General features: G+C 49.2%; 13 protein-coding genes across 13 annotated transcripts; 5 read left to right on the top strand and 8 right to left on the bottom strand.

Moving 5' to 3' along the window:
* Positions 1–188: 188 nt before the first annotated feature.
* Positions 189–904, top strand: SJAG_05303 (MVB sorting pathway protein; the record flags this gene model as incomplete). The annotated part of the gene is made up of 3 exons (XM_002174587.1): positions 189–302; positions 443–523; positions 593–904. The coding sequence occupies 3 exons, from the start codon at positions 189–191 to the stop codon at positions 902–904; spliced, it is 507 nt and encodes a 168-aa protein (XP_002174623.1).
* Positions 905–1,353: 449 nt separating this feature from the next.
* Positions 1,354–2,316, top strand: SJAG_03476 (NADPH quinone oxidoreductase/ARE-binding protein; the record flags this gene model as incomplete). Its single annotated transcript, XM_002174586.1, has 1 exon — positions 1,354–2,316. One exon carries the CDS (start codon positions 1,354–1,356, stop codon positions 2,314–2,316), a length of 963 nt encoding a protein of 320 aa, XP_002174622.1.
* A 293-nt stretch (positions 2,317–2,609) lies between these two features.
* SJAG_05302 (inner membrane protein Cox18) lies at positions 2,610–3,248 on the top strand (the record flags this gene model as incomplete). The annotated part of the gene is made up of 1 exon (XM_002174585.1): positions 2,610–3,248. The coding sequence occupies one exon, from the start codon at positions 2,610–2,612 to the stop codon at positions 3,246–3,248; it is 639 nt and encodes a 212-aa protein (XP_002174621.1).
* A 36-nt stretch (positions 3,249–3,284) lies between these two features.
* Positions 3,285–5,396, bottom strand: SJAG_03475 (sulfate adenylyltransferase). Its single transcript, XM_002174584.2, has one exon. It carries the CDS (start codon positions 4,930–4,932, stop codon positions 3,454–3,456), a length of 1,479 nt encoding a protein of 492 aa, XP_002174620.1. The 5' UTR covers positions 4,933–5,396; the 3' UTR covers positions 3,285–3,453.
* A 687-nt stretch (positions 5,397–6,083) lies between these two features.
* SJAG_06600 (hypothetical protein) lies at positions 6,084–6,434 on the bottom strand (the record flags this gene model as incomplete). The annotated part of the gene is made up of 1 exon (XM_011050724.1): positions 6,084–6,434. The coding sequence occupies one exon, from the start codon at positions 6,432–6,434 to the stop codon at positions 6,084–6,086; it is 351 nt and encodes a 116-aa protein (XP_011049026.1).
* A 1,642-nt stretch (positions 6,435–8,076) lies between these two features.
* On the top strand, positions 8,077–10,591 carry SJAG_03473 (transcription factor Scr1; the record flags this gene model as incomplete). The annotated part of the gene is made up of 2 exons (XM_002174583.2): positions 8,077–8,994; positions 9,032–10,591. The coding sequence occupies 2 exons, from the start codon at positions 8,077–8,079 to the stop codon at positions 10,589–10,591; spliced, it is 2,478 nt and encodes an 825-aa protein (XP_002174619.2).
* Positions 10,592–11,968: 1,377 nt separating this feature from the next.
* On the bottom strand, positions 11,969–13,523 carry SJAG_03472 (translation initiation factor eIF3g). Its single transcript, XM_002174582.2, has 2 exons — positions 13,473–13,523; positions 11,969–13,392 (listed from the first exon to the last, which is right to left on the bottom strand). Exons 1-2 carry the CDS (start codon positions 13,481–13,483, stop codon positions 12,558–12,560), a joined length of 846 nt encoding a protein of 281 aa, XP_002174618.1. The 5' UTR covers positions 13,484–13,523; the 3' UTR covers positions 11,969–12,557.
* Positions 13,524–13,851: 328 nt separating this feature from the next.
* Positions 13,852–16,324, bottom strand: SJAG_03471 (long-chain-fatty-acid-CoA ligase Lcf1). The gene is made up of 2 exons (XM_002174581.2): positions 16,227–16,324; positions 13,852–16,109 (listed from the first exon to the last, which is right to left on the bottom strand). The coding sequence occupies exons 1-2, from the start codon at positions 16,243–16,245 to the stop codon at positions 14,101–14,103; spliced, it is 2,028 nt and encodes a 675-aa protein (XP_002174617.1). The 5' UTR covers positions 16,246–16,324; the 3' UTR covers positions 13,852–14,100.
* Positions 16,325–17,059: 735 nt separating this feature from the next.
* On the bottom strand, positions 17,060–20,369 carry SJAG_03470 (karyopherin). The gene is made up of 2 exons (XM_002174580.2): positions 20,194–20,369; positions 17,060–20,145 (listed from the first exon to the last, which is right to left on the bottom strand). Exons 1-2 carry the CDS (start codon positions 20,290–20,292, stop codon positions 17,359–17,361), a joined length of 2,886 nt encoding a protein of 961 aa, XP_002174616.1. The 5' UTR covers positions 20,293–20,369; the 3' UTR covers positions 17,060–17,358.
* Positions 20,370–20,813: 444 nt separating this feature from the next.
* On the top strand, positions 20,814–21,339 carry SJAG_03469 (Sm snRNP core protein Sme1; the record flags this gene model as incomplete). Its single annotated transcript, XM_002174579.1, has 4 exons — positions 20,814–20,852; positions 20,896–20,985; positions 21,040–21,115; positions 21,290–21,339. 4 exons carry the CDS (start codon positions 20,814–20,816, stop codon positions 21,337–21,339), a joined length of 255 nt encoding a protein of 84 aa, XP_002174615.1.
* SJAG_03468 (DNA-directed RNA polymerase I complex subunit Rpa34) lies at positions 21,261–22,165 on the bottom strand. Its single transcript, XM_002174578.2, has one exon. The coding sequence runs from the start codon at positions 22,134–22,136 to the stop codon at positions 21,387–21,389; it is 750 nt and encodes a 249-aa protein (XP_002174614.1). The 5' UTR covers positions 22,137–22,165; the 3' UTR covers positions 21,261–21,386.
* Positions 22,166–22,371: 206 nt separating this feature from the next.
* Positions 22,372–22,849, bottom strand: SJAG_03467 (TRAPP complex subunit Trs20; the record flags this gene model as incomplete). Its single annotated transcript, XM_002174577.1, has 2 exons — positions 22,372–22,695; positions 22,763–22,849. The coding sequence occupies 2 exons, from the start codon at positions 22,847–22,849 to the stop codon at positions 22,372–22,374; spliced, it is 411 nt and encodes a 136-aa protein (XP_002174613.1).
* Positions 22,850–23,025: 176 nt separating this feature from the next.
* Positions 23,026–24,243, bottom strand: SJAG_03466 (mRNA turnover protein MRT4). The gene is made up of 2 exons (XM_002174576.2): positions 24,109–24,243; positions 23,026–23,891 (listed from the first exon to the last, which is right to left on the bottom strand). The coding sequence occupies exons 1-2, from the start codon at positions 24,223–24,225 to the stop codon at positions 23,280–23,282; spliced, it is 729 nt and encodes a 242-aa protein (XP_002174612.1). The 5' UTR covers positions 24,226–24,243; the 3' UTR covers positions 23,026–23,279.
* Between the last annotated feature and the right edge of the window lie 4 nt (positions 24,244–24,247).

Here is a 24,247-nt window from a genome sequence, read left to right as displayed (position 1 = left end):
CCATTTCTCGGCTTGACATTGTTAAAAACAAAGAGCTTTCGCTTTCAAAGTTGAACAGGAGAAAAGTCTCAGCATGTCTTCGTGAGGAGAGACCGGAATTGTCTCGTGTACGCGTCCGCTCCCTAATTTTGAGCGACATTTACGGTGAATTACTTGAACAATTACAATTAGACTGCGAGCTTTTGCTCATGTACGCAAAAGACATTGAAAGACGCGATCTTTCATCTCTCGAATCGTGGAAAACTCCTCTCTGTCACATCTTGGCTGCTTCTCCAAAGGTTTCATTCCCGGAACTCAAGAAGGTACGTTATTGACACATAAAATCGTGGATGAAGGATACCATTTATGTCTGCCTATTTCTCTTGGGGACCAACACATAGATGTGTCTCCTTTTGTCTTTTCTTGGGTTCGGTTTACTTACAAAGACGCTTTCTCTTTTTAGATTCATGACATAATAGTCGTTTTGTACAGAAAACAACTGCATGCTATCTATTCTCCTGCTGATGTGCAAGCGGATGAAAAGGTTTGTGTGTGTGTGTGTGCGAGTTTCATCACTTTCGCCCGTGAAATTCCTATGACTAACACGTCAAAGTTTACAAAGCTTTTATACCCCAGTATCCCTTCGGATGAGCTTGTGGAAGCGTACAGCAAAGAATTGAAGAATGCATTTCCCGCAGATATCCTGAAAGCAACCAAAAGCCCTACTCAAACATCATCCTCGTCATCACCGAATCCTCTTTCCTCCTCTCATAGTACACCTCTCGCGGATCCCCCTAACATTAGTGCACCTGATCCCTCCACGGCATCCAGTGTACCATCTGTCACAACGAAGCCGTCTGCTCGTTCAGGTCCCCCGACTTTTGAAGAATTGGCTTTGCGTCTTGAACGATTAAAACAGCCTTAAATTGGAAGCAATTGTTTGGGCCTTTTAACGCCTTCTTCATTTTACATTTATTTGTGTCATTATAGTGCTCGCTACGGAATTGGCATTACACCAAAACTCCAGGCAACTTATCATGAAACTTGTATGTCAAACAGTGTTTACTAATAAAGCTTAGTAATTTACACTGAAAATTCAGATGTTGTTGTTCATTCTCCACTTTCTCACTGACAATAACATTCGGTACCAATGAAGCCGAAGATGTGTTTAGTTCAGAAAATCCGAGGAACGAGGGTTTAGGAAAAAAAAGAGACCCCGTATTTTATGGCTTTGTGAATTGTATATAAAGGCTGCGTACTGGCACTCGTTTACAACCACTCCAGAGCAAACACTGTCTCTTGATTATTACTTCATTGCGCTATACTTCACAGAAACAATTTTTCTTAAATTGTTAACACTTTTTTACCGAAAAAATGAACCACGTCATCTCTTATTCCAAAACCGGATCTGTTGATGTGCTTGAGTACAAGGAGGCGCCTATTCCTTCAGCTGGCCCTCACCAAGTGCTCGTAAAGAATGCCTATGCAGGTGTGAACTACGTCGACACATACTTCCGTGAAGGTCTTTATGAAGCTGCTCTTCCCAGCGTCTTGGGTATTGAGGGTGCTGGTGTCGTCGAGTCGCTCGGCGAGGAGGTGACAGACTTTAAAGTTGGCGATCGTGTTGTGTATATGACTATGGGCGGCTCCTATGCTCAATATACTGCTGCATACACGCTCTTCATGGCAAAGATTCCCGATGAAGTTTCGTTTGAAACTGCATGTGCCAGTTTGGTACAAGGATTGACTGCCTATATGCTCATTACCCATTCTTACAACGTCCAGAAAGATGACTGGGTAGTCGTTTATGCTGCTGCTGGTGGTGTCGGCAGCTTCATGTGTCAAATGCTCAAGCACAGAGGAGCTCATGTTATTGCGGTTACATCAACCGAGGAAAAAGGACAGATGGCCGTAAACTACGGTGCAGAGTGCTCCTGTCGTTATGACAAACTTGCTGAAACTGTCCGTGAGAAGACGAATGGCAAGGGTGTACGTGCCGTATTCGATTCTATCGGAAAAGACACGCTAGATTTGAGTCTCGATATTCTTGCACTTGAAGGTCGCTTTGTCAGTTTTGGTAATGCAAGCGGTCCGATCGACAACTTTTCACTCAACAGATTGCAACGTCGTTGCCTCAAAGTTACGAGACCCGGACTGCTTCACTTTTTTGAGGACCATGAATCTTTTGCAAACGCAGCTCAAGCATTGTTTGATGAAATTACGAATAATGGCGTTAAGGTGTCTATTTTCAAGGAATACCCAATGTCCGAAGCTAAGCAAGCTCATTTGGACATTCAAAGCCGTAAGACCACTGGCAAGCTGTTGCTCAAGTGCTAAATGGAACTATTGAACACGAAGTTTGATGATGAGCAGAGTGTAGAAATGAGCTTTGCTTCTGCAGCTTAAGCACGGTATAGTCGCAAGTCTTCTTTTATTTACGAGTATCTGAACAATATTTCCAATGACAAGAAATTCACAAGACTTTACGGAACACTTAAACAGTGGAAACGGGGCGTGCGCCCAGAAACTTACTAAAACGAAACATGCTTAAACTTAACTTCTGATGTTTTGCTGAAAAGAACACGAATTGAAAATCGAAAAGTGAGGTCATCCACCTGCCCCCTCACTGCATGTCTTTTCCTTTTTCTGAAATTCACAGTTTCTTGCCTTGGAGTGTTGGTATTCCGGCATTTGCTATATGTTTGCGAACTTGTATCACACTTCCCATAGCAATTGCAAGCAAACGACGTCGAGAACGCTTGTTGCAGATTCATTCACTATTAACGTCAAAACGCAATCAGCTAGTAAGCAAAGATGCTATAAAACAGGAAAAGCGGCGTCTTTATAGCGAGTTTCGGTGTTCTCCATGGCCATTACTATTGCTTCCAATGGCTCAAATACCTTGCTTCGCATACGCAACGTTGAAGCTACGTAGACTCGTCCGAATGGCACCTTCTTCTATGACCACAGAAGGAGCCTTTTGGTTCCAAAATTTACTCGAACCTGACCCTACCGGTTTGTTAACGGTGTCATTGGGTTTGGCATACATGACCAATGCAGCGATTGTTCATCGCCGTCAACAATTCAGTGGATTGTCCAAGGGTACGTTCATTGCCAGTATCCTTTCGTCGTTTGCAATGATATACGTCGCCTCCCTGTCTCCATCAGCCATGACTCTGTACTGGTCCACATCTGCACTGTACTCAACAATCCAGAATGCACTTCTTTACCGCAACGATACCCCAAGTGAGCCAGCAAAAGATAAATAGCAAGCCCCTAATCCAACCAGACTCGTTGCCCCACACACTCTCTTCCTTTCTCTCTCTCTCTCTCTCTCTCTCTCCTCATCAATGTATGCAAACTTTTCTATTTCATTCGGATCCGGTTTTCATGAGACTGCAAATGGACTTCTAAAAGGATGATAATCAACAAAGGGAAAGGTGTTTTAGGGACAAGCAAATTGTTGCATGCAATTTAAAGATAGCCCTCATCGTTGAGGTAGGCAAGAGTGCGTCTCACAGTGTCCTCGACGTCGTCCTCGGGAAGCACCTCGGCGACGATGGTCTCGGCGGGTGTGGTCTTCAATTCACTGGCGGAAGCAACAGCAACGACGGCAGCACCGGCCTTTTGGAGCTCAGCAGCGAATGCAGCGTTGGGACCGGAGAGGTCGGCAAGTTGAGTCACATGGCGACGACCGTCCTCGTTAAGGGCAGACACGAACGCACTGGGCAACAACTTGTCGGCGTTGGAAGGGACGAGAAGCACGAAACCTTGCTTGGGACGAGGAGGGTAGGATTGACGAAGAATGGCCACAACCTCAGGGTAAGAGAACCACTCGGGAATGGCGGCGCCGGTACGAAGACGACGGCGAAGCTCGGTACCGCTGATGTTGAGAGTACGAGTTCCAGCCTCGACTTGGTCCAAAGGCTTGTACGTGTCCTCGTCGGGCAAGTAGGTCACCATTTGGAAGGGGACGATGGTAATACCAATCTCGCTGGCATACTTCTCCACCAAGTACTGGGCATCGTAAGGACCGTAGAAGTCCTCGCCCTTGCTGTTCTTACCGGGGCCGGCATGGTCACGGCCGACGATGAAGTGGGTGGCACCGTAGTTTCTACGGATGATGGCGTGCCAAAGAGCCTCACGAGGACCGGCCATACGCATAGCCAAAGGCAACAAAGACAGCTTGGCGGTGCCCTTGGGGTAACGTTGGATAATGGTCTCGTACACACGGACACGAGTGAAGTGGTCGATGTCACCGGGCTTGGTCATACCGACGACGGGGTGGATAAGCACACTGGCCTTGTGTTGCTTGGCGGCACGGACGGTCAACTCACGGTGGGCACGGTGCATGGGGTTACGAGTTTGGAATGCGACGACACGCTTCCAGTGGTTACGCTCGAACTCGGAGCGAAGTTGAGCGGGCGTGTAACGGTAGGCAACGAAGTCAAAGTGACGGATGGGAGCCAAAGCCTGGAGAGGACCACCGACGTAAACATCGCCGGCCTGCTCGAACAAGTATGCGACGGCAGGGTGGGCACGGTCGTTGGCACCAAAGACCTTCTCGGCCTCGACGGCCTTGTCGGGGACGTACTTGTCTTGGACGGTGATGATGGCGACAGCGGTCAGCTTATCGCGAGGGTCGAGCAAGGCAATGCGCTCGCCAACCTTGATGGAATCGGCGTAAGCCTTGGAGACGTCGAGGGTGACGGGGATGGGGAACACAGCACCGTTCGTGAGGCGGAGGTTGTTCACGACGCTCTCATACTCGGGCTGGGTCAAGAAACCGTCGAGGGGGGAGAAGCCGCCGTTGAGGATGAGCTCGATATCGCAGAATTGGCGCTCAGACAAGACGAGCTTGGGAAGAGCGGCAGCCTCGGCAGTGAGTTGCTCGCGGGCATCGGCGTCACGAGCGTAAATGTCTTGGAACTTGCTGACAGAACTGGTAGTCATATTGAGTTTTGGTGTTGTGGAATAAGCGAAGCAATAAGGTTAGTTAAAGTTCGTTTAAGTGTCGCTTAGATAACTTTAATCGCAGCGAGAATGCTAGAAAGAAAAGAAGTGGAGAGAGAAAGAAAGGGGGAAAAATGGCAATGGATCGAAACAAAAAGAAAAGAATGGAAAATCCAAAAAAGTCTGCTTGTCCTGGGTGGATGTTTGTGAGGAAGAGAACGATGCTGAAACAAGTGGCAGGGCCCTTGGTTTTAATATTCGCGGTCGCGCAACTCCCGCGAGCACATGTAAAAGTGTTGCGTGCTATGGTGAATAATGGCGCCATGAATGGGTCGCAATAAAGCGTTATCGTGAATTGCGTGGTGCGCAGGATTGCGTTATCTGGGTTAGTGCAGGGATGGAAGCTACGGAAGAAAGCTGCAGGGGGCTGCTGCTAGGGGGTGGTGGGTTCGAGACGGCGGAAGGAGGAGTGTAGGCGCGGAGTGGATTGTGTGTGAAGAGGTATACGGTATTGCGGTATAGTGCGCTATATACTGTGCCGCTACGAAAGAGTGAAATGGAATTGTAGTGCCGCTGTGTCGAAAACGGCACTTTTTGAGTGGCCACAATAACGGAACTGTGCTTTCGTATCTGTTTGTACGCAACGTGGTTACGAAAATGGCCGTTTCTGCCTAGTCGTCTAAAGTCGCCTCATACTAGTCTATCGCATTTAGCGCTCGGCTGCCGACTGTCTGGAAGTCTCGGTACCCCTTAAACAAATGCATTTCCTGCCGCAGTATTTTTGTTACGGGTTAACAAATAACGCGCACCATCCAAATCACGGAGAAACCTCTCATTCTACAGTGTATTCCTGTTCGACTGTCGCATATGCGAATTAACCTTTTCGGCTCTGCGATTTAGCGACCGGCTAATTATTGACAGTGTCAACTCTAAATAAAAGAAAAAAAGGCAAATAATATATTTCATTTACTGTTCACGGTGTTGTCGTTCACGAAGTGCAGAAATGCAGGAATACGCTGATTTACAGAGATCGGATGAGTAAATTGGATCGTTCTGTGCGCAGTCGATGCGTGAGCATTTTGGTATCCGAAATTGCCACCGAAACAGATCCTTTTTTCTCTAATTCCGAAAATACACGAAGACGTTTTGTTTCATGCACCTGATTCTGATTCAATGAATGATCCGAATGTGCGGTAAGTCTTGCAAGTCCGCTGGACACAAGAACTGAACAAGCTATGATCATAGTGTCCGGCAACAACCCCCCTCCCCCGGACGGCGGAAACAAGATTCCTACGTTGCGATTTGGTCGAGAACACTTGGTTTGATTGTTTTTGAGGGGAAAGGGAGAACCGTCCGGTCCGAAAGAAAACAGGGGTTTGAAAGGGTTCCTTGCAGTAATAGATTTCCTCCCCCCCTTCCCCCGAGCAATAAAGCGACAAAATAATCCGTAGCTTTATGACGCCGCATCGGGCGATGACAAGGAAACAGAAATGACAATTCATTCGGAACGGCTCTGTTCATTCGGAAAATTAAACAGAGGGAAAAAAGTATGTCATGAAAAGTAGAGACAAAAGTTGAGTTGAACTACTTGATTAGGGTTAAGACATGCTTGCTGGAGTGATCGGTTGCAGTAGACATATTGTATGGAATTGTTGCAGTAGAAGACTCTTAAAGGTAATGTAGTCACACCTAGCCATTACGATTGTCGCATTTAGGAATTGAAAGCTGAATCTGCGTAACCAATTTTCGGAGGAAGAACATAAAACAAAGAATGCAGAAGAGTTGATGAGATAAAAAAAAGTCGCGAGATGGGCTTTTATGTATGTATTTTAGTTGGTTCGATCATTCATCTTCCATTCATTTGTTCATCATCCTTTCATTCGTTCATTTTTTGTCTCTTTCCCTTTCTCTCTCCCCTTTGGTACACGTTTGATTACTCTTCCGACTCACTGAGAACATCAATAATGAATATGTAAATAAAACGGTGAAATCAATAATTCACCTAATACTCAGTCTTGTCCATCTGTGAATTCACGTAGTAAGACTTGTTCTTTCTCATCACAGTCTTTCACCCAACTACCTCCTACCAAAAGATCTACAAATACACACACTACGCAAATCCTCATCCCAAACACGACCCTTCCAATCGAAAACAACATACAATTGTACACATCGTATCACCGACAAAACTGACGAGAAATCCGAGGATTTTACGGAATCTTCCTGGCCGCAAAAAGAGAGAGAGAGCAGAGGAAGGAAAGGTTGAGTCCCGAGAATGCAAGCCCGTCCGCCCCGTAGTGTGAATTGGTTTCGTTACTACTTGATATTCGGGTTCTTGGCAGCGACGCATAAACAGAAACGTAAACAAACGCGTCGCGTCCGGCCGTTTAATGAAACGCGGACACGCGCTACGCATCAACATTTGGCGGCCGTGTTGCGAAAGCATCGTCGGACCCCTGATCGCATGCGTAGCCACGCAGTCGCTTAGATGAGTTCAGTACGCATGCCAAGAGAGAATATACGGTGTTGCAGCGTAGAGCGTTAATGAATGTTAGTGTGGGACGACGTGCAGCTCGTTATTGGGCGTAGGGTAAAGCAACGCATACTCGTTATGAAACGTAGTGTAAAGCAACGCAAACCTCATTATAAAAATAGTGCTCTTGTTAAGCTGCACAAAACACCACGTAGCACGCCGCAAGGAATCACGAGGAAATGCACAGCAACTCAGTAACACTCGTTAAAAATAATTACAAGCGCAACCGCACTTCACCGTACAATCTTAAACATCGCTAACCACCATTAACGAAGCATCACCACCAACTTCACTTCACTTCACTTCACTCCGCTCCGCTACGTTCCGCTGCGTTCTACCCCACTCCACTCCGCTGCGCTCCGTTCCTTTGCGCTCCGTCGCACTCCGCTTCCTTCTCCGACTACCCCACTTCCCCGACTCGCCACTCCGCATGACGTAATAACCTTCGTCACCCACTCCACACCTCCACACACCCGCCCTCGCTCTCTCCACCACTTCTCCTCCGCCAAACACACTTTCCTCCAGCACACCAGCCGTCGTTGCCCTGAAAACACCCAGCTAAGACTTGGCCGCTTTCTCTTCGTCTCTCTGTTTCTTTGCCGCGTTCCGTGATGCAAAAGAGCCGTTCAAAAGGATCCAGCACGGCGCAGAAGAACAGCGACGCGCCGCGTCCCTACAAGTGTCCGCTCTGCTCCAAGGCTTTCTACCGTCTCGAGCACCAGACCCGACACATTCGAACCCACACGGGCGAGAAACCCCACCAATGCACTTTCCCCGGCTGCACCAAGCGGTTTTCCCGCAGTGACGAGCTCACTCGACACGCCCGCATCCACAGCAACCCCAATTCTCGCAGAAACGCAGCAGCAGCGGCAGCCGCCGCTGCTGCAAATTCCTCCACCGCGGCCCCCACTCTCCCGGCCTCCACTGCGACGGTGGCTGCTTCTCCCGCATCAAACCCCGCCGGTTCCCACACGCCGATGACTGCTAGCCCCGCCCCCATGCGACCCTCCACCAACACCGTGACCGGCTTTACTCCCTCGGTCTTCCCCGTCGCTGCCGACTCCGCTTCGGCTGGCGTGCTGGCGGGGCAGGTGCCTCCCGGCACCACCGTCGCCATGGTCACCACCGGAGCGAGCGGGGGCGTCGCGCTTAACACCCTGTACAACACCGTCGCCCCCGGCGGGGTGCCTGCGTCTCAGCAACCGCAAGCGATGTATCACGTGGTCGCCCAGAACGGACAAACTACCCTGGTCCCCGGCGGGGTCGAGGGTGCCCCGCTCACGCAGCAGCAGCAGCAACAAACTCAACACCAAAAGCCGATCTACTTTGTCGCGAACCGCGGCTACTCTGTGGTCCCCGCGGTCCAGCAGACACAATCGATGGCTGCAGCCGGCACCGTCGTGTACGCGGCACAGGCCCGGCACCTACCCCGGCCCGCAGCAGCTGCAGAACGGCACCGCAGCCTTTGTCACGTCGGCCGCCCAGCAGATGCTCCCGTCGATGCAGCCGGCACAACAAACGCAGGCACAGTACGTTACGACCGCGACTGCTGCCACGGCGATGCAGCAGCAACAACAGCAGCAGCAGCCTCTGTCGCGTGTTGGCTCGTCGAACCGGTTAGACGAAATGCATTTGTTGGCTGCTGCCGCTTCGCAGCAGCAGCAGCAACAACAACAACAACAACAAATGTTCGCTGCCCAACCAATGATGGCTCAGTTTTCTGATGGACAGGATCGGTCTGTGAAGCCCACTCTCCCTCCTATCCACCAGGCGGTGGGTGCTTCCGTCGCAGGCATCCCAATCCCCAACTCGTCATCGTCAGCAACAGCGACAACAACAGCAACGTCGTCCAGCGTCCACGGAACATCGCCCATGGGACCCCCCAGCATGACTTCTTCGTCCAACAGTTCGTCCGTCTCGGCCAGTCCCATCGCCGTTCCTCCCCCATCGACATCGCTGCCGCACATGCCTATGACTTCCTCAGGCATGGCCTCAGTGGGAGGCATGAAATCGCCCCCCTCCTCGGCAGCAAGCGCCGCGTCAGTTTCCGTGTCCAGCAACTCTGCCTCCTCCACGACCGTGTCATCGTCGTCCTCCAGCGCGACTTCTTCTGCAATTAACGCAGGTCTGCCGAGGTTGAGCAGCACGGGCTCCTTGACTGCTTCGGTCTCACCCCCCAACGGCAACGGTGGTAGCATGCATCCTCCATCCAATCTTCCCCATACCGCATCCAACTCTTCACTTTCACTTGCTAGCAGCTCCACTTCGTCCGTTCCTATTCATTCTATGTTCTCTGCCTCCACAACGCCTGCACCTCCGTCTCTGCGGCACGCTCACTATGCCTACTCTCCGTACAGCAGGCCGGGCCATAACGGCGCTCCGGGTTCACACACCAACGTGAATGGCGGTGGTGATGAAGACGGCGGCAATGGCAGTGGTAGCAACTCGAACAACTACGAGTTTGCGCTTTCTCGCTTCCAGAGACGTTCGCGTCCTCCTTCCCCATGCAGCACAGCCCCCAGCAGTCCAACATTTTCGCTGCGAAGCTACAGCCCCACGCCGGACGTCACCCCACTCGTCACTCCTGCTCATTCACCGCGCTTGCGTCCTGTTGATTCTGAATCATCCTTGGTCAGCCTTCAGCTGCCTTCCATTCGGAATCTGTCCCTGCGAACGACGCCGCCCTCCATCCCGCCGCTGGAATGTGACCCTTCGACGGTCCATTCCAACAGCGTGACGCCTGCCATCCCAATTTCACGCGCTTCGTCTGTCGTCTCGTTGTCCAACATGTTGTCTCCGGCTACTCCAGGCTCGTTAGCGTCAAGCACCAACTCCAGCTACACTAATCTCACAGGCTCTCTCGGCAACGTTCGACTCAGATCGTATTCTTCTTCCATGCGCCAACGGTCTCGTAAAATGTCCGCTACACGGGTAAGCGTAAACGCACTGTTGTCTGACACGTCGCCCACCAACGGAAATGTGGCACCTTCGTCAGTGCCATCCACCACCTCTTCTGCCAGACCCTCGCCTCCCTCTTCAATGTCTCGTGAACCGTCTCTCTCGGCCGTCCCTACCACCCTAGCTCCGCCCACCGTCTCCTTTTCACTTTCGCCATTCCCAAGGTGACGGAACACACCTGCATCCTACACTACAAACTAATATGCCGGCTTGCTATCCGACGGCTGCAGCACTGTAAAGCTGGTTTTTGCCTGTTGCAACAAGTTCCCTGCCGTTTAGGGGAGGGTACCGCGAACACAGTCTGGCAAGAAATGCGTGCGGACTTTATAGAGAGGGTTGCTCACAGCATACTCGACTATACGTTAGACGTCTAGACGACAGTGCCACGCTTTTTTGCTGGTGAAGACGTGTGGAGGTCTTCTCCTTGCTCTGTGCGAACACGGATACGCACACACGCATTCTTTTTTTTTCTTCTTCTTCTTCTTAAGCAATTGTCTCCCCGCACGCCGTCCTCTTCTTCTTCATCTATTTCTCGCTTACCCGTTTTCTTTCTCGCCTTTCCCCATTTCCTCTCTCTCTCTCTCCTTTTTCTTCTATCTCTCTTTCGTTGCCTATTTTTTGCTTAAACGACGCTATTGCTGGACTGGCGTCCGTTTTTGCTTTTTTGTTCTTCTACTGTGTCGGTACTGTGTTTTACCTACACGTTTTGCTATAGTGTGTTGTTTGTTCACATTTTGCACGTCTTAGGTTTTTTTGGCTTCTTGTTACTTTGTTGCGTGCGTTAACTTTTGTGTTTTTTTTTTGCCTTGTTTTCTTTTTCTTGCTGGATTTGTATTCGAATATCGCTGTGTCGGCGCCTTTCCCATCAATTTGGCGAGCAATAGATGAGGGTTGTCGCTCGTTTTGCGCGAGAGGAACCTTGACATTCTACAGCCCTGCTGGATGGAACGAAACATTGATTTGGTTTTGGGTAAAGGAGTAACTGGAAAAAATAATCGGGTTCCATGCTGTTGTCAGCCGCTTATGCTTGTTGCACGCACTGTACATACTGCTTCATTAATGGAGTGTCGGATAATGATGCTGCCGCACGCAGGTTCCTGTCCGTCTGGCACGTAACCGATCATCGTCGTCGACTTTTTTTAAGAAAAAAAGCTCGATTCCATTTTTAATCGGGTCAGCTGTCATTACTATCTCCACTATTCCTATAATATCACTTACCATCATCATTACTGCCACTACTACTACTATTTTACTACTACCACTACCGCGGGCGTTTTTAAGCCATCTTTTCCCGTGCGTTTCTTTCAATTCGCAAAGTTCAAGTCCGCGAAGAATTGTGTGTGCCTGTGTGTACGGTTGCACCCATATCCTCGTAATTGGAGCTGGACAGACGAGTGTTTTATCACAATTTTCTTCTTGTTTCTTTCCGTCTCTGTCACTTCAATTTTCACTATTCACTTATGTACTGTAATCTTTAATGAACTAAACTCGTTTAATTAAGCGCGGGGAGGGAAGGGAGCGAGAGTCTAGGCGAGCGAGTAAGCGAGGGAAACACAGCACCTGCCAAATGCTCCACCGCGTCTGCAAGACGGCTACACCCTTAACCGGCCGGTACCTCCACGTTTTCCGCCCCCACTAACCCCACTCGTCGTATTCACATGTTCGTAAAGTCTACTAAAGCCGGGAATGGGAAAACGAGCCAAGAAAAAGAAAAAGAAAAACTACAAACGAATTAGCGGCTCGTCGTGTGCCACTAGACCGGACATATATTGGCGCTGCAAACCCTTCAGACGTAGATACAATTGAGCCCAGGAGAGAAGGTAAAGTGTAACTTGAAATGAATGCACAAAGTAAATAGAGAGACAAAAGACCCCCCGCTCTACCACTGGCATTCACGAGTAACAACACAAAACACACACACACAGTTGAAACGCCATGGATCGGGTGTGCGTAAAGGCCTGTCTAGTAAAATTCTCCTACTCGCCTGTTGTTCTCAGCGCCGTTCGCGAGTTCAGAAAGGTCAACCAACCGTTGGCTCGTTTCCATCAACCGTTCGTCGAGTAACCCGTCTCCGTCCTTTTTCGTCCATGTCCATGTCCTCGTCATTCAATTTCCTTTTCGGGAATCAAGATTTTTAATCACGGGGCTTGGAAAACTCGCACCGCAGAATCAAGTTGTGCCAACCGTAACCGTCCAAACGGTCTCTGGCCTTGACGGCACTCTCTCTATCGTAGTAACTGACAAAGGCAAAGCCCTTGGCACGGCCGGTCTCCTTGTCCTTGGCCAAGAACACACGTTGGATACCACCGAAGCGACGGAAAAGGTCACGAAGCTCGTCCTCACGAGTATCATCAGACAAGTTCGTAACACGAAGAGTGGCACTGTCGTCGCGCTCACGCTTGAACAACGAGTCACCTCCCTCACGGGAGGCACCAGCACGCAAGTGAGGAGCAATGTAACGGCTGCCAGTCGCAGCTCCGGCACCCGACCGACTGGAAACAGACGAGGGAGTCTCAGCCGGCTCATCCACAGGCCCAATAATGTCCTTGTAGGGACACAATGCTGTGAAATGACCACCCTTACAAGCACGGCAACGGACGACAGAGCCTGTCTTCGCCTTCTCCTTGACAGCGGACAAGGCGGCCTCCTCTTGCTCTTGCTCGGGGTTGTTGGTCCAGCCCAGTTGGAGTCTCAGTTGAACGTTCTCACCAACACTGGTGGTACGGACATCGACACCAGACTTTTTGCCAGCTTCGGCACCAAATTTGGCCCACTTCTTACGCTCAGCAACGGCTTGTTGAACACGTTCCTTCACGACTGTCAACTTAATGACACGAACAACTTTAACTTTTTTGCCGTCATCATTCACACGGTACTCCGTAACGGTTTTTGTGCCGTCAGGATTGTTCACAACCTGAGTAGGAGGAAGCGAGCTACCATCGTCCTCTTCGGCCCAGTCCAACGCTTTTCTACACAAAAGTTAGCATCTCCCCGCTCGTCTCAGTAACAACTATCAAACAACGCAGCTGTTCCACCGGTTCTGACTTACGAATTACTCATTCCGTGTGCTGGGGTGTGTGGTAAAGGAAAGGTGTCAGCGTTCTCCTCTGGGCAAATTTTAGGAGGTACTCAAATAGCGCACAGTAGTGAGTCGTAACGAGACTTTTAACAACCGTAAAAATGAGGCTAAAAGGATGGCAAAAAGTGGCAACTGTGAAGGAGATGAGGACATGAAACTCTGCTTTTCCATTGCACTGTTTTTAGCTGATAGTACAAATAATTCGCCAAATATTAAGCTTAATTATGCGACCCAATCACACTCGTTCACTTCCACATGGCTGACCCCGCCCCAACCTAAAAACCTACTACTCCAAACAGGGCCTATACACACAACTCGTACTACAGAACCTCGCAAAACAAACCCAACTCCCAGCCAGATAATGCATAAGTGTAGAATTAGTAGCATCGTAATTATTTTCGGAAGAATGGGCGTAGCTTCATGACCTTAGTGCGCATGGAGACTAAACTATGTTTTATCAATCATAAATACAGGACACAGGCAGTCGTTAAAATGCGTCTAGGGATGATGGAATGGTGATAGCGCGGGAGGCAGAGAATGAACGAAACGACTCCTGTGGAGAGAAAAAGAAGGCAAAAAAATTAGAGAATTAACTTCTTTACTCCATGTATGCATTTTCAATTTCGTGCTCAAAGCGTTTCAGAATGGAACGGCGTTGAAGCTTTTGGGCAGCTGTAACAAGACCATTCTCGGGAGTGAACTCGAAGGGAGAAATGACGATGTTCTGGAGCATCTCAATATTGGCAAAGTGGTGCTCAGTGCCAATACGGAGGAGATCCTTCAGCACGAATGAGCGGACAGCATCGCTCTCGCAGACACTCTCCCAGGGAGCATCCTCCTTCATGCCCAGCTTCTGCACAGAAATCTTGCGGAGAACAGGCTCGTTGGGAACGATAACGGCAACAGGCTTCACCTTCGATTGGTCGGCATAGACACAGATATTGGACACATAGGCGCTCATGCGGTACAATGACTCAAGCTTCTCCAGGGCAATGTACTCGCCATTTTGCGTCTTGACAAGGTTCTTTTTCCGGTCAATGATCTTCAGGAAACCCTGGGGCGTCAATTCACCGACATCACCAGTGAGGAACCAACCGTCCTCGGTAAACGATTCCTTATTCTCCTTGTCCCGGTTGAGGTAACCCTTCGTGATAGCGGGTCCACGCAGCCAAATCTCACCGCGAGGAGGGTTGCCTTGCGCCTTGTAGTTTCCTTCGGCACAGTCCACAAGCTTCAATTCTGCACAGGGCAAAATAACACCGTAGTTTTCGTCGACATTGTACACGGAGGGGGATTGCACCATTGCAGCAGCAGTACACTCGGTCAGACCATAGCCCAACAGCATGGGACACAGGGTCACACCGAGGAACTGCTTCGTGAAAGGTGCGAGCGGCGAACCGCCGGAGAAGATGAAGCGCAAGCGACCGCCAGTAGCAGCCTTGATTTTGTTGAAGACAAGGCTGTCGAGTAGCGAAGTACCGGGCAAGTGGTGACGGATCATGCCAAGCTTGGCATGGTAGGCGGTCCAGAAAAGCGAGCGACGGAATGCAGAGGCCGCATTGATCTTGGCCATAATACCCTTACGCACAAGCTCCCACACAGCAGGCACACCGATCATGATGGTAGGGCGGAATGTAGCAATGTCACCCTTGCAATTGCGCATGCTTGTGTCGGTCAAAGTGCGCACAGAGCCGTAACCGACAGTGCCACCCCAGCACAAGCAGACTGTTTCAAATGCAAATTCAAGAATGTGAGCCAAAGGAAGGTACGCCAAAAGAAAGTCGTTCTCGTTGGGCTCGGTAATGACGGCGACGATGCCAGAAACCAATGCTGCCAAGTTTGCATGGGTGATAACGACACCCTTGGGAAGACCCGTGCTGCCAGAAGTGTACATGATGCAGCACATATCCTCGGACTTGGGAGGGTTGGCCTCGGCCACAGGGGAGTCTCTCTCGAAATCATCAAAGTCGATAAGGCTGATGTCTGGCCGTGCTTGCTTGATGTTGTCGAGATCCTCCTGTTTGGGCTTACCGTTGTAGATAACGTGCTGGATGCTAGTGACCTCCTTCAAGGGAGCGACGATGGTGTGCAACAACCGTGCATCAGTGAACATCGCCTTCACATTCGTTTCACGCAGCGAATGCAGCAGACCCTCCTGGCCCAACGTGTCGTATGCAGTGACAATGGGTATGTTTTGCGACATAGCTGCCTGAGCAGTCAACAGCCAGCGGGCAGATGTTGCCGCATACATCTGGAGACGGTCTCCAGCCTGCAGACCCAACTTCAACAGACCGCCACCCAATTTGTGCACAGTTTCCAGCATCTGGTCGTAGGTAATGTACTGGTATTCGGACATTTCGAAATACGTCCAAGTCTTAGGAACCTGCTTCTGTTGGCCGTCAATTGTCTTCGTCACCATCTTCGTCTCAACATGCTCCTTCACAAGGGTTCTCCATCCTAACGCGTTCTTTTTTCCAAACTTCTTGCAAGAGGCTAGCAGGATTTCATAGCCGGTTTTCGCGCCATTCTCGGGAGTATCTAAAAGGTTCTTTGCCGCCAGGGAATTGCGGTAGACTGGTGTCTCACCGGGTCTGGCCTCCGTAGTTGCTAATAAGGTCAGTACTCCGTCCTGAACATGCCTTAAACCATGTTTCGACCCTGAATGCACCCTCCAGCGTCAAAGACAGCACGGATTCGGCCGTACAGGGTCAATTGGCTGCATACCTTGCGCGTAGACCTTCATTGTCAACAATTCTGTCTGGGAGAAAGACAATTTCTACGGGAACCGTCAGTGATGGTAAAATGTTGTTGGTTGAGGTTAAGTTAGGTGCGCTCGTCCCAGTTATAACCAATGCTTCTTGCTATTCGTATGCTGATTAAACGTGGGAGTGTGTTCCCAACAACACACGCATGACGCCATGTATGACGTAGTTAAATGCAAGCGCGTTTTGTTTACATGCGACGCGTCGCGAAGCGAGCGAGACGAGAGGGTTTAAAGACTAAAAAGCGCCGTTTTCGACAAAAAATAAATAAAAACAGTCGAAACGAAAAGGGGTTTATGATCAGCAGACGTCGAAAGACAGCGGTTCTTCGAGACTGACCTGTTGGGTTTTGCAAGTGATTTGTGACTGGTCGCACGTGGCCACACATCGAGAAGAGACACGCTTACTAAGTTGCTGGCGGAACGTGGTCAAACCGATGATTGGCATAGGCGCCAACCAATGTGCACGGCGCAGCAAGCTGCGGTAATTCCCATGGACAAAAGGTTCAGATCCGAATGGAGGAGCGGAAGACTGTCACTCCGAAATAAGGTATGAACGAGTTCAATGTCAGTAAAGCAACAAGCCGACAAGGGGCGGCGGCATGGATCGGCCTTTTAAGAGCCGAACCAAAAAACCGAGGGGTCTGTACACGTGCTACTCTTAATGATCGCTTAGGGATCATCCCTGAGCGGCAGTAACTCTAAATGTTGGGGATAAGGGTCCTACCACCAGTATGACAGGAAAGTCGCAGCAACACAGTTGTACTAGTAGTCGCCATGCCCGTGCTAGTAATAATGGTGGGTAAGTATATCACAATTGAAAGTAGTAATAAAAGTAGTAGAAGTTATAGTGAGTTATAGTGGGTAGTAAAATTCGTAAACGGAGAATTCTAGATAAGTAGCATCGATCATCGATCATCGATGAAATGAGAAGTCGTAATGGACAAATGGCTTCAAGACAACAGACGCTAGTCGAGTGTTTTTAAAAGTTCAAACCGGTACGTGCGGTTTTTTCCTTGGGTTGTCTTGATCGTCCCGAATATCGAATAAAAATCGATAGACAAACAGTGCATTCCTCCTCGCCCCTTCTTGCGTCTATTGTTTTGCATCTTCCGGACCCATTGGGAGAGACTTGTTGCGAGGAGTCAGGACGCGACGGCGGTACATGGCGGTCCAGTCTTGAAGATGTGCGCGTAGACGGGGAAAGTGGGAAGCAGTGCAGTATTGAGTGAATGACTCCATAAACTTCTGGCGCTCTGCGTCAGAAATAGTCGTAGGAGGAAGCAGAGACAAGACGTGGGCCATCGTCGCAGCACAAGCTTCGATACTTTTAGAGCATAGGAGCCGGATGAGAGGAAGGAGAGTGGCAGAGGCGTCTGGGATGTTGTCTTGGGGATACAAAAAGGCCATACCATTAAACAAAAGCACGAAAAGTTGTTGCGAATGCTGCATTAATTCATCGCACAGACGCGCAAGACATGTGTCGCTGAGAGGCTCGGACAGGCTGAACGGCGCATTGCCTGTAGCAAAGGCCACCATGTCTTGGAGAAAAGAAAGCACAGAACGCAACGGCTCGTACTGGGACAGTTGCAGTGAAACAAGGATTGCTTGAAGAATATGAGGGAACATATTGCTAGCAATCACCTTGTTCGGGTTTGCTAAGAATGCATCCATAAGCAGACGGAAGAAATCATCAATCACGTCCGGAATGTCTTTGGGATCCTTGCTGCTCAAGAACTCAAACATGTGCAAGCACTGAACTTCCACAAACTGCCAGATGGAATTCGTAGTGAAGGAGTCTACTTCTGGCCGGCCAAATTGGCGAACGCAGACGCCGCTGACCCACAGGAAACAGCCATAGTGTGTGTCGTTGAAGCCCTTCACAAGTTGTTCCGCAATGGCAGGAAGCGCTACAAGCGAATGATCCGGAAAAGTGTAGAGAAAGTTTTTGTAGAGTTTGCATAGCCGCTCGCACACAAGGATATCGTGCGTTGAGTCAAGGATGCGAGACAAAATGACCCAGATGTTTTGGAACAGCTTGACGGTTGGATGTTCAACAGTGGGCGAGCAAGGTTGGTTCACCTCGGTGAAGAAAATGGTGAGCATGTCTATGTTGTCGGCAAAACTTTCCAGTTCTGCCTTGCTGTGCGTGGTTTTCGTTTCCAGCGTAACAATAGTTTGCAAGATGGGTGCGATGCAGTTGTGCAATGCTTCAAAAATTTTGTCCAAAGGCTGGACGTTAATAATGTTTGCGATACCCTCGGTCACTTCCATTAACGCGTCGGTATCAAGCGCTGGCGAGATGTTCAAATAGAATGTGTGCAATTGGTCCAAGTAGTAAACCAAGTGTGTACGACAATCTTGGCAAAAGTGTTTTAAGGCTTGAGCGGCCGCGTTACGCACTTCTGTGCATTGCACAGAGAATCCAGAGGAAATGTAGTTCAGCTGGAACTCAAGGTACTCGCCATGCTGAGCCGTCCACTCGGTGTATCGTCCAAGGAATAAGGTACACGCATACCGAATCTTGTTGTTCTCGGGCAAAGAAGGAAGTAGCTTGATGATGTTGGGAAGCACAGTATTTTCGGTTGGCGGTACCATGCGTCCCATGGCCCGAAGAGCAAATAGAGAAGCCTCAATGTTCTGCCACACAAACGGCAGGCCCTTCTCTTTCTTTTGCAGGGAATCCAAAAGCTCAGCAGCGACTTTCGTCAAACATGGCTCAACACCTGCAACGATACAGCAGTCTTTCAAAACGTCACCCATTTCGTGACGGAACGAGCGAAAGCGGTCTTCAGCGTCCCGGTCGTCGAACAGCACCTCCTTGTTGCCCAGGGCATTGTTCTCCGTGAAATCATCCACGATAGGATAGTGCAAGTGCTGCAGGATGCTACCAAGCAGTTCTAGGTAGATTGGTGCAAACTGTTGTCGGGCATTTGCATACGCATCCAGTTCCAAAAGCTGTTTCAAATTCCACCAAAAAGAGAACGTAAACTTCACCGTTTCCAACTCTTCGTCCCAGGCGGAAATGTTGGCAATACACTGCACCAATCCAATGAAGTCGGCGGGTGAGCGTGCGACAAGCACGACCCAAGAGTCGCCAGCTTCGGCGAAAACACGACCCAAAGATCGAAACAGCAGGGGATCATCACGAGCCTCTTGCAAACGTGGTTGTAAAGCGACAACCTTGGGGTACAAAATGTTGATGGACTCGATGCACTCGTCCACCTCCTTGGTCTCGAACAACATACTGCACACCAGCTCTACCGCTGCATCGGTGAGAAAATCGTCGGTGATGGAATTGAAAGCAAGGTCACATAAAGGTGAAGTCAGTACGTCTGCCATTGGGATTTCACGCAACCAAGAGTTGAGGGCAGACAGCACAAGGGACAGCTCCGAATGAAGCGGTTTACCGGTTTGCATTTGCAGGTTGGTGACATACTGCAGTAAAAGCCGAAGAACGGCGTCGCCGTTGTTTCTCAAAAGCTCGTCAATTCGTTGACAAAGCTCCTCCCATGGCAGAGAAGTTTTTCGCGGGTCTCCGGCTTCCTCGGGGAGCACGGCAAGGAACTGAAGCATGCATTTTCCAGAAGTGTCTGACATGCATGCTTGGAACACATCATCCAGCACATTGTGCCAATCCAGCATATGAAGAGCCAATGCAGCGACACATACACTCAATGAAACGAGCAGAGGTCGTGGGCTATCTCTTGCAGAGACGTATATTGTGAGCAAGGTGGAACGCAGTTCCTCGTGAGCTTCTTTAGGTAATTGATGAAAGTCATAAATAATTTTCTGTCGTATCGTCTGAGCAGCAAAAAGTTTTGCTTCGATTGACGCGTCCGGTTGACGCAAGATGTTTACACTGACATCCCAGCCTGCCGTCTGTAGTATCGTTAGCGGTCAATGTTTCCTGTTTCCAGCACTACGTACACTTTTTTGAAATTCTTCCAAGTATGCATTTGCTTCAACTTTTTGCGCGCGATCAGAATTTGAGTAGAGAGTCTGTAGTGCGTTTACAAGAGTATCCATGTGAACTTTTAATACAAATGAGCAAGAAACCACATGCAAGCAGACAGGAGCAACTGGGAAGAATGATGGAAGGCAGCTGCTCTAGGCGACCTGGAATTACGCGGTCCACCGGTGTTCGGTAGCAGAACGCGCTAAATGAAACCTTAATTTCGCGACTGACTGGGCACCGTGTAACAAGAGAAGGATTGAGAGAATTGCAGACAAAGATGCGAAGAAGGAAATGACAGATGAAATGGCGACGATGTTTCTTTTGTTGCTTCGGACGTGACTCAGCGGATTGCGGGATTTCTCTGCTAAAGTAACCATCACAAAACGCCCGACGCGTTTCGAAGTCCTCGTCTTCAGCTCTTAATGCAGCTTTCATTTATTCACCACTAACAATTCAACCTCATTTCCCCTCCGCCCAGCTTCATTTGCTCTTCTGCGATGCGTCATTACTTGAATTTCGCAGCATCTGTCAACCTGCCTTCCACCACACACATTCCTTCCAAAGCAATTCTTACAGAAAAACAAAAGCCAAGATGTCAGGACGCGTTCAAAAGGTTATGCTGCCTCCTATTGTATGTTTTTTCCCAAAAAAATCCGTTTCTAACGCTTTTCTAGAACTTTATTTTCAAACTTTTGCAACAACACACACCCGTTCAAATTTGGCTTTACGAACAGCAAACACATCGCCTGGAGGGTCTCATCCGAGTATGTCTAGGCTTTTATGAAGAATTTCAGGGTCTTTTTGTTAACAAGTCTCAGGGTTTTGATGAGTTCATGAACATTGTTTTGGATGATGCTGTTCAAGTTGACGACAAAAACCGGAAACGCGCTTTGGGTATGAATAGAGGTTATGGGGAGGCTCTGTCGGTGCATAGCAACGTGTTCTCGCTTGACAAACGATCTTTGCGCATTCTATACACACCCTTTTCTACGCAAGGTCCCCTATGTCATTCCCCGTCTCTCTCTCTCTCTCTCTCTTTTCCTCTTTCTTCTTTTCACTAACGTACAGGCCGTATCCTTCTCAAGGGTGATAATATTACCTTAATCAGAGCTATTTAGTTTTTGGTTCCACTAGCACCACTAGTTCCTGTCTAGCTTGTTTCTTTCTAGTCCTTGCGTTTTTTACTCGATTTTTTCCCGTCCGACTTGCTGCTGCTGCTCTTTTTTTGCTTTTTCTTCTTTGGTTCCTCCTTAGACTTGGCAGCAGGGGCTGCTTCGTTTTCAGGAACGGCCATTTCTACATCCTGTTGCTCGGAAGAGGCAACGGGAGCATTTGCAGCAGCACCAGTCGTCTGGACATCACCAATGGGATGGAAGTGTTGGTACAAGTCTTTGGGTTGGGGGACTGTAGGCTGTTCTCTGTCCACCTTAACGTCGGGTGCAGGATCGACAAACTCGGGCGTCTCAACAACTGCAACGCTCTTAAGAACTGGCTTGCGGACGTAGACGCCGTCCTCTTGGGGGACGAACACCTTGAGTGTTGTGGCAGAGTTCTGAACGACAGCGCATGCCTTTTTTTGGTCCTTCAACTTGATCGTTGCCCGTTTTCCAAGTTGCATCTCCTCAATATCATCAGCAGTGACGGAGGGTGGCAGACGTACGAGAACCACGCGGTCCTCTTTCTCAAAATCACGCGCCAAATGTCCAAGCTGGCCCTCAATTTTTGAAAAACCTTCGGGCGTTTGGGGAATCAAATTCGCTACTGCTTTCGCAGAAGCCTTGGGAGCAGCCGACGTCGCTGACGGCTTCTTTGCTGCTGCAAGCTTTGATTGCAAAGGAGCATCCTCCTCCATGCTGGAGTCGCTGATATCCTCGTCCGAACTTTCGGTGACCCTCTCTTGACTCAGCTTGGACATTGCTCTTGGTTGAGGTGCAAACAGTTGCTGCAAATTGGTGGAGGTGTTGCGCTCTTAACGCGCTTCACGGAGGATTAACGAATACAGTGTCCCTCGTTAAGGCACGTAAAGAGAACAAGGTGAAATTGCAGCTTTGCAGAAAAAAGCTGAAGCTGGTTGAAGCTGGCTCGTTCGGTCGAATCTGGCTTATTTGATTGAACCGGTTCGTTCGATTTGCTCCCCGTCAACCCGCGGATTACAGTTGTCGTTTGGCCAGCGTTCGTACTCGCAGGTCGAAGGCTTGTGAGTGAATCGGCTGGTTGGGCTCATAGAACGGGTTCATTAACATTTTAATGTATAGTTCGTGCAATTCCTGGAAAAAGAGCTTGATCCCGTCGTCGTTCTTTGTTTTGTGGAGCAGAATGAACTTTATATTCGACGGTGTCAGGAACGCTGAAATCATGGTATCATGGAATTGGTCAATGGAACGCAAGTACAGTGAATTACTTGTCCACTGGCCTTGTTCGATCAAGTCCAGTGAAGCATGTGCGACAAATTGATGAAGATGAGACTTCAAAATCTGTTGAGATTAGCAAGCGACAAGGAAAAACGGTATTTGCAGCAACAGCTGCAGGAACGCCACACACATCTTCATTCATCTCCTTAATAGGAATGATTTCCAGCTCGTACACTGGGTTGTCTTTTGTGCCAATAATGGCCAGGTAGGAAGCCATTAAAGTGGATGTATTGTGCTAAGTGGGAATTTCTTGACCAGATGTTGCAGCCAGCAGCACGACGAAACGATGGAACTGTTGCAAAGAAACAATATCACGACGTAAACAGTGGAAAAAAATGAGATGAATGACCGTTCAGTGTGTTGGAAGAGGAACACGAAAGTGACACTCAACAGTGTGTGCGATAGTTACAAGTTGTATTAGAGTGGTATATCTAAACGAAAATTAAAGAATCTTAATTTGTCTAAGCGAACCTTGTCTCGTATAAGCTTATCTAAGATTGTTGCGCATTTTTTTAAACTTCCCGTAACCCCACATTTCTCAAGTCTCCCAAAACAAAAAGTATGAATGAAATTCCAGCTGGCCCTGGCTGGTCCCAGCTGTTCAACTAGAGTCTGTTCACATGCCCTCGGTTAACAAAATTAACATTTTAAGCCATGACCTTGTCGTCGCTGGCATCGCCATTGTCGATGTACTCAACAGTAGACGTTTTCTTCACGTAGTAGCCCAACAGCTTGACCTTGAACTCGGCAGCTGTGATACCAAACAGCTTAAGAAGGCGTGTTTGGCGACTATCGAGTGGTTCTCCCTCCTTGGCCAGAGTGAAGTCTGTCAGCAGGGTAACCACGCCGTTTTTCAATGTAGTTGGCATGCCCAACTGACGAACCTGAGGCTCGAGAGTGTGGGCCAACAGAATATCATCCTCGACGGGAATCTGGCCAGCGCGAGAGTATACAGGACCCTCGGGAATGATAACGCTGAAAGGAGCAATGGCTCCAGCACGAGCATAATCGTTTTGAACAAAAGATTCAAAGTAGCCCTTGACCTCCTCGGGCTTACTGTCGGTGAACAAAAGACCAACGCTGCCGTGGAGCAACTTGGTCAGCTTGCTGACATTTTCTGCATGCTCCTCCTCGGGCGTGTAGCCCAAAGCCTTGGCCATGACTTTTGTTTTTCCCATAAAGATCCGACTGCCCTTCCAGTCATCACGAACACGTTTTAAGTACGTGTTCCGCATATTTGCAACGTCAAACACCCAGGCCTGTGTGCGTGTGTTAGTAAAAATTAAGTAAACCCGGGAGTGAGAAGAGGAATACAAGAGCTTGTTCACTTGACCGAGTTTCATTCAAAGTTGCAGGAAGAGCTGCCAGGATGCTGCTCGTCGCCATTCATCACCATTTGCACTCCTCTCAAGCTCGTTCCCGTCCACGGTATTCGACTGCCCTGTATCGTCCTCTGTTCCCCAACTCATCACATACGTATTCGAATTCGTCTAAAGCAGCCTGGATGGACGAGTACAAAGCGACCTTTCCATCTCGTCCCTTCTTGTCGGTCTGAGCAAGCGTAACAAGACGTGATCTCCGTGATCTGGGCATATTTCCTGTCGGTCTGCGCGGT

The sequence above is a fragment of the Schizosaccharomyces japonicus genome, assembly GCF_000149845.2.
Source record: "Schizosaccharomyces japonicus yFS275 unplaced genomic scaffold supercont5.2, whole genome shotgun sequence".
Taxonomy (NCBI): domain Eukaryota; kingdom Fungi; phylum Ascomycota; class Schizosaccharomycetes; order Schizosaccharomycetales; family Schizosaccharomycetaceae; genus Schizosaccharomyces; species Schizosaccharomyces japonicus.
The sequence above is the reverse complement of the archived record's forward strand: the minus strand, read 5'-3'. Positions and strand labels throughout refer to the sequence as shown.

Bases quoted from the DNA above. Each gene is read 5' to 3' on its own strand.
- SJAG_03475 (XM_002174584.2), bottom strand. From the start codon at position 4,932: ATGACTACCAGTTCTGTCAGCAAGTTCCAAGACATTTACGCTCGTGAC.
- SJAG_03470 (XM_002174580.2), bottom strand. From the start codon at position 20,292: ATGGATACTCTTGTAAACGCACTACAGACTCTCTACTCAAATTCTGAT. The intron at 20,146-20,193 runs GTACGTAGTGCT...ACGATACTACAG, and splicing joins TGGAAGAATTTCAAAAAAGT to ACGGCAGGCTGGGATGTCAG.
- SJAG_03468 (XM_002174578.2), bottom strand. From the start codon at position 22,136: ATGTCCAAGCTGAGTCAAGAGAGGGTCACCGAAAGTTCGGACGAGGAT.
- SJAG_03466 (XM_002174576.2), bottom strand. From the start codon at position 24,225: ATGCCCAGATCACGGAGATCACGTCTTGTTACGCTTGCTCAGACCGAC. The intron at 23,892-24,108 runs GTATGTGATGAG...ACACGCACACAG, and splicing joins CTTTAGACGAATTCGAATAC to GCCTGGGTGTTTGACGTTGC.